Below are 11,645 nucleotides of genomic sequence, written 5' to 3'. Positions count from 1 at the left end.
GTGAGGCAGGTTTTTTAGGAATAAAGATACCGTATTATCCTCTTCGTAACGAGACTTCCTTTTAATTGTGCTATACTTTCAATGTGTGTAATATGAGATGATACATAATATGAGCTTGAAGGGATAAAATATTTATTACTGCCTCTAATTTTTCTAACTTTTCAGTACTTTGGCTGTTCCTCGCAGGCTCTCCAGGCTGCCTCATACTAAGTTCTGTTCAATAAAATCGAGGAAAGATGTAACGCGTGTGTAAACTCCCGGAAAACCGGGTTCTGCACATCGGAAACCGTAAGACACCACGCCAATTAAATAAAACGTATGTCCTTTGGGGTACATCAGCGGTCCGCCGCTGTCACCCTAGAAAGTGTGTATAAAAATTGTAAAAGACGAGATATTTATTTTCCTAAGCTAAAAATGCATTCCAATCGACGGACTCACCTGACAAGCGTCCTTTCCGCCTCTCGCAAATCCAGCGCAAAGGACACGGTCGTCAATAACCGTTTTAAAGGGCTCGAAAGTCCGTTTACAATCCGCAGGGTCGACTACCGGGACCTGTACCTCTAACAAACGACTACTCGACGGTCCGTCTACAAAAATTAGAAAAAATTAGTGCACCGTAATGTTGATATTTATCGTTAAAACTCATGTACGTACTGAAGTATACGGAGCCCCAGCCTGCGAGGAAAGGATAATGGCGGACAAGATTTTTATTCTTCATCTCATCAGTCACGGGAAGACAAATCGGGCGAATAAGATCTGAAAAAATCGCATTATCAAATATGAGAAATATACTTTTACATTTCACTAATATTTACAGTTTCCGGTGCAAGGTTTCCAACATGGCTGCCTTGGAGACTTCAACGAGGGGACACGGCATTACAGTATGTACTTAATTTATTGTTTTATATGTTTATGAATTTTGAGGATATTGTACTTTTTTCTGGATAATAATTTTGAAACCAAAACGAAAGAAATGTTAAGACGTACCCGTGAACGTAACGTCCCTGTTCAGCCTCAAAATGGCGATGTCGTTGGTGTACCTCACCGAGTCGTAATTCGGATGAATAATTTTCTTCTCGATAAGGATGTCAACAGGAGTGGCTCCGTCGTCGTTTCTGGACAGATCCAGATCACCAAGACGAGTCAAGTACAAATCTTTGCGACCAAAGACGCAATGGCCGGCAGTGAGGACGTGCCTTGAAGATATCAAGGTCCCTCCACAGAGCCACTTTGGCTTGTCTTCGTTCTGATTTAAGTTCTTGTTCGATCGGTACCCGAGAGCCACGATCCAAGGCCAGGCTCCTACGAGGTAAACGTTTTATTTCCTCGACATATCCTAATTTATTGAACCCGATCGGTTACAGGAGGTAACTCACCAAGAGGGGCAGGATCTCCACCGACCACCCTCCCATGATTGGTGTTGTTGCTGATGCCACATTCTTCAGGGAGCAGGGGTCCGTAAAATCGACTCTCCACAATCGTGGAGTCATTATTCTGGTTCTGGTTGCTCGTAGGTGGGGTTGGCGAAGTCGAAGTCGGACAGCAAACCAATGGATCGAATCCCACGTATCCGCATACGGTGCTTCGCAAAAAGTCCCCTGCAGCTTGCCTTTGGGTTCGGAGGATGTTCAGCAAGGGTGTACATTGCCTTATGCCGATGCAAACGCCGGGTTGATTCGTTGTCGTGCAAGCCGAGTCGGGAACACCTTTAACGTGCGATTTTGGAAAACGGAAAAATGTATTACACCTTATGCCGATGCAAACGCCGGGTTGATTCGTTGGTGTCGTGCAGGCCGAGTCGGGAACACCTTTAACGTGCGATTTTTGACAAATGAAAAAATGTATTACACCTTGAAGTCACGATGTCATCAGGCTTGGTCCTTGAATATTTATTTCTACGGGCTGAGAGATGATGTTCTCTGAGATGTTACAATCGGTAGAGTGAATTTAGAGTTGGTCAGAAATTTAGCGAACGGGGAATGATTGATAAGCCTATGACTAACGCGAAGTGAAGAACGACTCGGAGCAATGGGACTCGAGTTGACGTCAATTTAACACACGTATTATTGCGCAATTTTTCATTATTAGACATATCATTGCGATAATCCATTAAAAGGCCTCTCAGGAATTGCATCGCGTCCGTCCTTCTCAAGTGTGCGGATAATGAACACGGTCAATAGGATGCTCGGCTCTATTGACAAGTGACATTCGTTCGCGAGCGAATCGTCCTTTCAGACGCATGCAGATCGTCGCGAATCGACGACCTCTCTTCTAGTTTGTTTAAGCGTCAATATTTAATTAGAACTCGAAGGCTAACATCGAAAGAAAAATTATTTATCATTCACGAGAAAGTTCCATAATTATTTCCTTATCGGTGAACTTGATACCTTTATACTTTCAAGGTCAGATTTTTGGGTATTAAATAATTCTCGGTATTTCACCTAACGCCAAATCCGTGCACTTAAACGTTACCTTTTCCATGAGTTTAAGAGTGCCAAGGTCAGAAATGAATTCCAGACGGAAGAGTACGGCGGACTTTAACGAAATTTCATAATCATTCTTCGAATTCGCCCGGCCGACAGCCCATCATCGAGCCTTGACCGCTTTTAATCGGCGTTGTCGAATCGTTAATGCCGTTTCATCGCGAAATCAACGAGATGGACACCAGAAAAGATGTCGAACTTTATGTCGAATTACAAAAAAGCTGGAAGGACATATCACACGTATATATGATACATACCTTGAGAGGAGACGCTCCGCAGCAAGAAGTATAAAAATACGACGAGTGCGAGAGGGGTCCGCATCTTTTCCTAAATATTTCCTAAAAAAAAAACGGAGATAAATAAGAAGTTTGCTTAAGGTAATGAGAGAGACCGGGTCCCGAACCCGTTCCACTAAGACAGGTGATTATTCAAAAATACAGGTTCCTCGAACGATACACCTGTATCGCCGAAAACTCCGATATCCGAGAGGTTCATTCAAAATCGAATACTCGAGGAATGAGTCGTACACGAATAATTGAAATTTCAACGAAGATAATTGTAATTTAACTCGATCCTTCGACCAAGGATACGCAATCCCGGTAAGTCGTCAACTTGTCGGAACGCGGATAAAACCTGGAAAATGTACTGAAATGACAAGATTTTTCGAGGAACCTTTAGGGACCAGAGGAGATAACGACTATCATGATAATGATCCTTCGCGGCAATCAATCCTGCCTGGAAATTTTGAAGAAAAAAAAACAAACCGGAAACGTCATTACGTCCACGTGGTCAGATTTACGAGTTTCGGTGCACACCGATGCAGATTCGCAGCATTCGATGAATCACCCGAAAGAAATAGCAACTATTAGTTATTTGTGATTACAGTAATCTAGCGATGGAACGGAAGCGATTCGCGGAATATACGAGTCGTCAATTATTGCGGATCTCGAACGTCGAGTTGGAAAATGAAGTAATGGAATCGCGTAATTGATGCGCATACTGTGTGTTTATTAAAGAGGCCATTTTCATAGGCAAACACGAATTGAACTCGCAACCGGAGTGCGCTGTATTAAATCCGGTAAAAGAAATATTTTATAACGCAATTGCGGCTCTCAAATCATTCAGACAACTCGAGAATGGGCGAACCATAACATTGCGTGAAATTAACAGCCTCGTTGTGCCAATTAGTCGTATAAAGCCATTTACCGAGACAAGTATGACGTAAACGAGGATCGGGCCTTGATTTCTCCGAGACCGAAGAAAATCGCCGGGCGGATAAAAACCTCATCAATGATATAAAAATCCGCACGCACAAAAGAACAGGAAGACGAACATTTACGGGTGCGAAGGTCCTCCGCGAGATAAATTACCCGCTCGTAAAAAACTATAACATTGTGCAAAATGAATAGCCCGTCTCGGCCATTAACGGTTCAAATCGCGAAAATCCGGTAGCCTTTTCCCAAGGATTTCTCGCCCGAGAAATGTCCCCTAAGGTCATAGGTCCAGATAAAAATATTCCATGGTGTCCGTCGCTAATTGTTGCTGGGAACTTGTTCCGGACGTCGGTCGTTAGAAATGGCGTCCAGCCGGAATCGGGTGATTGTACCCAATATGGAATAATTATTTCTGGCGTCTTTCTTCACCGGTACGTATTTAAATCCTTCGCTCCGTCAATCTTTGGCGCTTGGCTATCGATTGTAAGAAATCCCAGGTGTCTCTTTCGCGATAGGTATATCGTTCACAAGTGACCTTACTATAATTAACGCACAAGGATAATCCAGACAGATGAGAGAGGCGATAGACATTTTTTCTCATCCTTGGCTCTTAAGTTTCCTGGTGGCGAATTAGAATGTAATTCACCCTGTAAATCGAATCTAGTGGATTTGCTATTTGATTTGACTTTTATACATGATTTTAGGATGCAACAGGACGAAGCGTACAACCGTATCAATGGCGATTCCTTGGTCTCGCCTGAACTCTCTAGTACATGGTCCTTGTCAAGGATGCAAACGATTGGCAATCGCGCAGAATGTGCGATTCTCCTTACCGAGTACTTACGCGCGAGCTAATAATAGAGAATCGTCGGACATGTCATTTCTAGCCGATTGCGCGCGATCGACATACCCTGAATATTAACGAGGCTAGAGTTTGAAATTTAATTTCGAAGTTGTGGACAGCGTCCACTGGAGGGAAGAAAACGGGAGCTGATGACAAACCGACGATGACGTTTTCGAGGCATAGAGGCAATAAATGTGGAATCTCACCGACCTTCCGCATGACGCACCGTCTCGTTGCCTTAAGCGAGAAACTCTGTACGGCATTACCTGTACCCGAGGTAAGTAGGGAACCCCGGTAATCAGATTTTTTAAAAAACTCCCGAACTCGTCACGACCAAAGAAGCCACTCGGGCATCACTCACCCTAAAACCGCTCAAACTCTACGTCGAAAGAATTTTTGAAACTCGAAAGCATCCTCGAATCCTCGTGGGCACCGAAAATCCCGACTCAAAGAGTACTTAGAAAGTGCGGCGATTTCTCCTATAAAGTATTTCGGAATAACTGGAATTTCTCATGCCGAATATCGAATACTAACTCGCACGGTTTCAGAATTAACAATTTGAATTATCGCTTCGCTTGGACTCCAGAAGAGTCGTTTATACTTAATTCTAAGTTAAAAGGTCGTTCGCCGAAGGTGGCTCCGATTTACCGTGGAGACGTTTAGTTTAGGCCTTGTTTGAGTTCCAAGTGAGCGCTTCTTATTTGCAAATCGGAGAGAAGAGAACCGAGTAGCGTCCACTGGACCACCGTCGCGAGACCGTTTCGATCTCGAAGTTAGGACGAAACTGATGTCTCACGTCGCTTCCGACATTCTCTTTATAACCGAGCACCGACCGGCCAGTCCAAGATCGCGGGATTCGTGCAAAACGATCCCACCGATCTTTTCTACGAAACGAGCAGTCCCTCCGGGGACGCCCCGCGCCTCCGCAAAAAGGCTCTCCGTAATTTCCATCGCCAGTCGTCGTCGAACCGTGATGTGTTACAGAGAGCATATAAGATCAGTTGACAACGTGTCGTTTATTAAAAGTTCATTAATACCCTAGAAGCTGTTAGTCGATCCCTTTCGTAAATGCTACAAAGTCTCGACTCGACGATCGGAGGTCAATTACACCACGACGTAAAAATATTCGCAAGAATCGGGACGAGCCAGCCAGCTCGGAATATATGTGGTACGATCGTAAAAAAAACATTGACGAGCATGACATACGAATAAATTTGTTTAATGCGTAAGTTACAGCTAGTAAGTCTACATTTATTACAATTAAGCTGTATATAATTCTCAGTTACCATTGATTTCATTCGGAGTCGATAACTATCTTTTGATCGAGCATGAGAATTAAGCACGGCTGTTAAAAAGCTGATTGGAGCTACAACAGGTACGCGCCATTCATGCGAAATAACTAGAAAACAGTCGTTTAATATCACCGCTGTATTCCCAAAAATATGTATTCGCTTCGCTAAACTCATCGACGACTCTTTCCTAAGTTTGTTGATTGCGTTACCTTATGCAACGGTTGCATAGCACCATTCGTGAAATATATGAAACGATCTCGTCCTCCGTTTTACGCGCGACAGCATTGCGAGCTCGTCCTACGATGCAACGGACGTCCTAAATGCATTCGCGTGATTTCGCAATGACGATAACAAATTGGAACAGGGAATACATTCGACAAGTTTCTCGTATTCGCTGTAGCCGGGGTCATAGAAAGAAGTACTATACACATTTTAATATTTCGTTCCACGAAAGTCACGTTTATCGTTTTGTTAAATAAATCGTACGTAAATGAAATACATCCTGTCGATCACGGCATTAAACTAATTTATCAGGCTCCCTGAAATTCGCGCGATAACGCGACATTACTCGATGGGACGTTTCGACCTATTCCTATTCGGAAAGCGAAACGTTAGGACGTTCTTCTCAATCATCGTCATATAAATTCCATCATACGGAAACGAATATATCGGACGATACTATGTCAGTTATTAAATAAATACCGACACGAGTATCATATTTTTTTAAAATGGCATTTACGAATATTTTCTATCCTATAAATCGATATCAATTGGTCGAGGGGACTGTATTGTAGTATATACATATGTTTACTTACAGAAAAGCAACGAGAGCAAAAATGGTTATCGAATTCATAAAATAATCTAATGTCCGATTAATCGCAGAACCGGCGCTGTCCCTTACATTTAACATCCTCGGAAAAATTTCGTTTCCGAGCTTCATCACCCAAAGTGATCGCTTTGTTTACCGACAGCGAAGTTACTTCTTTTGTTTATACCGTGCGGGTGAGATTCAATTGAATCATAGGAATTACACCCGGGCACGTTCGAATTTAATCTACACAAAATTGGTGCTGCCCTTGAAGGAAAGTTTCAATATCCACTCGGCATATGGGACACCTCTTATTCGTGCATAACCACTGATCGACGCAATCGATGTGGAATAAATGCATACATGGAAGCCTCCTGAAAGTGAATGATCCTTCATAACAATTTTTTATAAAATAAGTGAACTTATGTGAAACCATTCTTACCTTACGCTTTCGCAGTCCTCGAACTCCGATAAACATATGGTGCACTTTTCAAGAGCATCATCTGCATTCTCTGCTTTTTTCACCTAAGACAATTGTCACAAATTGGAGGGATTCAAGATACGAACAAAAAATCATTTCTGTTAAACTGTTCTATGGCAACGTGTATTCTTACCCGCTTATACTTGTAAGGGAATGTGTGGGTTTCGATAGACTCCTGTGTCGCTCCACAGCTTATGTTTCTTATATTACGCCTGAAATTCATGAATCGCATAATGTTCTCTATTCGCGCTGTCATTTGTCTATCTCGAAGCAACACTTCCGGCAGTAGTAGGGATGGGAACAAAACATCCTGGGATCCCAAGTTCGTCTGTGACATTCAGAATGGAAAAGCAAGTAAGTGACTAATACAGAAATCTAAAATGACTGCTGCAAGTGGATCAATTAAAACTGATCAAAACCTTCATCTGAATAAAAAATACGTCTTACCAGTCGTGGGAAATTTATATGCAGATGTTCCCTGCGTGGTGGCATTTGTGGCATTAGATGATGCGTGTAGTAATGGTACGTATAATAGCGCAAGTGCCGATGCAATGGCGTCGACGTCATCATCTCTGGAGGAGGAGGAGGAGGACCGGGTACCGGTTCTTCGATGTTGGTCATTGGGTTTACCTTAATGTTATTATATTTTTTTAATGTAATCGGTGGTTTTACTTTACGACTGAGTAAAATGAAAGTAAAATCAACGTACATTGACTGGTTGAGGACACGGACCCCCAAAAGTAGGTGGTCTGACTTCAGGATGACTGAAGACCGTTGGTTGTTGCGGTGGTAAAGGTGGTAATGGCGGAGGAAGAAGACGATTCATGTAAGGCATACGGTCTCTTCCGTAAAAGTGCATATTCGTAGTGTTATTTTGTGAATGCGGTGGTAAATGGCAGACGTAAGGTGCATTATCTCTTGAATTGGAACAATTTCCTGACATATTGTTACCACCGTTACCTCCGTTGCACGAGTGTTGGCCATCGTGACGGACATGCGTCGCTCCGGGCAAACACCTAAATCAAAATTCAATTTGCTTTGAAAAATTCTGTTTATCAGGAAATACTTCAAACAAATGATATACCAATTTAAGCCATAGTGATATACCGTAGTTAATTTATACTGGCTTTATTGTTTACCTGTAATCGATTGGCCTATACAGCATTCGACGACGCACCTCTTGCATGCGCTGTTGGTTCATCCAAAGTCTCTCTTGCATTATATTCATTCGGTTACGAATTGGACTCATTACTGACTCTGTAAGTAGTTTAAATATCATTCATACCCATTTTTCAGGAAGGTAAACCTAATTATCCTTCTTCACACTAACCCGCATACGAAGGGTAGTCGTAACGAGTGTCTGGAACTCTGTGGCGGTACCCACGATGGGGGTAGTACATGCAGTTTGAAAGTCCGTGCATACAACAATTATTTCTGTACAAATAAAAATTCATCAATAATGATTTTCTCAGCATCATAAGTTGATAAAAAAACATAGAAGATGTCTCATTCTGCTATTGAATTTTATGTCAAAGCGAACCTATGTATTTGATCTGCAGGTGGGTGGTGAATAGGTTGTTCGTTACTTGGCGCCGCTGGCGGATGCTCTTCATCAGATTCTGCGGTCAAGTCAACTACAGTCACTGTACGGTTGTTTCGTTCGGAATTTTGCGATGTATTCTACGACACACCACACCCAAATGTTAAGCTTACGTTATAACACATATTTAAGGCACAGATTGGTTTATCCATGACATTAATAGAAATAATCTTCCGATGTAGTACTTTGCTATTGCGATTCACAGTCCCGAGAACTTCTACTGCGCCGTCTTCGTCGTCGCTGTCGCTATCGCTATCGCTGCTCGAAGACCAATCTAATTGTAGATCTGGAGCAGATGGCGTGTCATCGTTTCCTAGGTACGTAGAAATAAATGTTTTTTAAATTTAATGTTTCTCATATTGCCAAAAAGCTATTTGGAAAAGAAAATTCATACTCGACGCGTGGCTTTGGTGTATTTGTCGAGGGTTTATCACAGTTGTCGATTGTGAAGAACACAACATGGGTTCATCTGTAGTAACATTTCCAGAACCTCGAGCGCCTTCATGTAATACACTTCCAGCTCGTGCTGCTGATCCAGTAATGCTACAAAGATTTACGACAAACACACAAGATAACAATTTAATTCAGTAATTCAATATTTGACAAATGTTGTTGAATTTCAATTTAAAAAATGTACAATTTACGTTTCTATTAATATTTTTTCTAATATTAACCTGTAATCCACTGGATGGTCCGTTAACCGAGAAGGTCCAGCTAAATTGGAACCTTCGGTACATTGGCCATTAGTCACCTTGCATTCTGGATTTCCATTACGTTTATGCTCCAAAACACCTCTTTCATGTAATATTTTTTTATGAATGTGTGAAGCATAAGTGTACTTATTGTCCAACCTAGACGAATGCTCAGGTGGAGGGACGTAGGTATTGTCCAGGGTAGTAGAATGTGCAGGAGCAAAGACATACGAATTATTAAAACTATGAGAATGCGAAGGAGCGTAGACATGGTTCCTGTTTAAACCAGTCAAATGTGCATGGGCATAGGCATAGTTTTCATCCAGGTTAGCCGAATGTGCAGGTGCAACAAAAGGAGCACTAGACGCTATTTCCGTTTCTTCGATATCGCTATCAGCAAATAAATGATCATACTCCATTTCAGTGCCTAAAAATTCCTTACATTGAAATATGACAGCCGAATTACAGAAAAAGTTAATACATTTTTTTAACGCAACTCAAAATAATGTACCTGCTGAAAATCGAGGTTGAGGAGAAGGATCAACTGTGGATGTAAACGCAGTGTCGAATATGTCAGCTAATGATGTAGAATTTGCATCCACTGATCCCGTTGCAGGTTCAGCATTAAATAGATTACCTTGGGTTTCCGATTTTCCTCTTCTACACATGGATTCAGAACTTGTGCCTTCTTCCATTCTGGTAAGCATGGATAATTTGTTTAAAAAACAAACGAGAGCCTACCATTGAATAAATTAACTCGTTACTTTTCCTCTCCCTCAATTAAAACGGTACATCTTATCGTTATTGCATGGTACTTTCTGCTTTGAAAGTAAACGGCAGAATATCTTTCAAGTAATTTTCAGAAATATTGGTACACCAAAGACGATCTTGTTCTTATCATGTTGTGTCATCAGAAAATTGAATACTTCTGTCATTTGTACTCCATAGTGGATAATTGTGGTCGAGGATGAAATTTGGTTAGTCAAAATCTGATTGAAAAAAAGGAATAGTCTTTTATCGATTTACGATCCAAGAAAATAATCGGGCAACTACTGAACGACGGGAAAATTTCCGAAGAACTGTTCAACAAACCTTGATACTCTCATGGACAATTTCGGCAGAGTTGAAAGATTTCTTTACCACGTCATTTTGGCAGAAGATTTGATGGTTATACGGCGGTCTGATTCACACTGGACTGACGATACTTGTCGCGGACATCGGTATGCGGCTTACTACCTATAACCCGTGCTCACTGCAAATTTACCGAATTTACACACTTTTTTCTACGGGTAAATTTAGCTATGAATATTCTTATGTCGGTAACAACAATAAAATGTAAAAGAATGGGCATAGGCCAGTTCAGACCAGCTCTTTGCGTAACTGCATCGAGCTACCGAAATACCATCAATCGTACTTTGTCGTAACTACTTTAATCGGCAAAAAAAAACTATACGGAACTAGCAGGAACCTACCTTACCTGCTTGTGATAATGAAACTACTATAATCTTGTCTAACCAAAAATGTTCTTCTTATATCGTCATCGTCGTCTCTCCAGTCACGGACTACCATTTTCACACTCACATGATAGGTCAACTTCATACGACTCTTTGTATTTACCGATGGTGCAGCCTTAGGACCAATTCCACGACTCAAATTATTCGAAGTTCAACTGGTTGAAATCGCGTGTAAAGTTTGAAGAGAACAACCTTTCCCGTTGAGCTACTGTGGTTGCATTTGCGAAAAAAATTCACCGGCGTCTGGGCGGTCTGAAAACCGGCTGAAAAAGTTATGGACCTTTCAAAAAAGCTTCAAACCCTGTATCTGCCATCGCGATGCGCGAGTACCCACCAGAAATGTGTTGCGCCGCCACAGAGGGGTTGCAGGTGGTAAGTGCGTTAGCTGTCGGCATCCTCTACCGGAGGGCAGCACAGGACACAAATCGCGCGACCCTGCCCGTGACAGAGATGAGTTGGGAGATTGCTCACGGGCAGGATCGTGCGATCGCATCCTGTGCTGCCCTCTGGTTTCGTACGTTAGCTTTCACCGTTTTTTGCCCCCAAGGGCGGCGTAACGAATTTCTGAGCGGAGCTCGCCACTCGCGATGGCGGTGCCATTTACCAGTCACAGTTGACGGCTCACGTACTCGTGATGGTAATACCATGCGGCAGTTGACGATGGTGGCTTATCTACGTTTACCGACACTACTCGCTTTTGATGGTAAGGGAAGAACA

General features: G+C 42.2%; 2 protein-coding genes across 4 annotated transcripts; both read right to left on the bottom strand.

Annotated features, from left to right (window-relative positions):
* Positions 1–37: 37 nt before the first annotated feature.
* On the bottom strand, positions 38–5,340 carry LOC105697640 (venom protease-like). The gene is made up of 7 exons (XM_012421129.2): positions 5,190–5,340; positions 2,741–2,821; positions 1,377–1,706; positions 988–1,302; positions 655–756; positions 439–587; positions 38–357 (listed from the first exon to the last, which is right to left on the bottom strand). Exons 2-7 carry the CDS (start codon positions 2,802–2,804, stop codon positions 202–204), a joined length of 1,116 nt encoding a protein of 371 aa, XP_012276552.1. The 5' UTR covers positions 2,805–2,821; positions 5,190–5,340; the 3' UTR covers positions 38–201.
* A 431-nt stretch (positions 5,341–5,771) lies between these two features.
* On the bottom strand, positions 5,772–10,812 carry LOC105697638 (E3 ubiquitin-protein ligase RNF38). 3 transcript variants are annotated; one of them, XM_012421127.1, is made up of 14 exons: positions 10,507–10,812; positions 10,179–10,403; positions 9,926–10,110; positions 9,397–9,841; positions 9,117–9,265; positions 8,908–9,035; positions 8,663–8,802; positions 8,453–8,556; positions 8,262–8,379; positions 7,832–8,138; positions 7,570–7,752; positions 7,256–7,450; positions 7,084–7,166; positions 5,772–7,015 (listed from the first exon to the last, which is right to left on the bottom strand). In XM_012421127.1, exons 3-14 carry the CDS (start codon positions 10,107–10,109, stop codon positions 6,883–6,885), a joined length of 2,169 nt encoding a protein of 722 aa, XP_012276550.1. In that variant the 5' UTR covers position 10,110; positions 10,179–10,403; positions 10,507–10,812; the 3' UTR covers positions 5,772–6,882. The 3 variants fall into 3 exon arrangements, with proteins under 3 accessions (XP_012276550.1, XP_012276549.1, XP_012276548.1); XM_012421126.1 differs by having other exon boundaries at positions 9,926–10,403; XM_012421125.1 differs by lacking the exon at positions 10,179–10,403.
* Positions 10,813–11,645: the final 833 nt, after the last annotated feature.

Source organism: Orussus abietinus, unplaced genomic scaffold (genome assembly GCF_000612105.2).
Source record: "Orussus abietinus isolate OABI.00-Male unplaced genomic scaffold, Oabi_2.0 scaffold21, whole genome shotgun sequence".
In the NCBI taxonomy this organism is placed as follows: Eukaryota; Metazoa; Arthropoda; class Insecta; order Hymenoptera; family Orussidae; genus Orussus; species Orussus abietinus.
The sequence above is the reverse complement of the archived record's forward strand: the minus strand, read 5'-3'. Positions and strand labels throughout refer to the sequence as shown.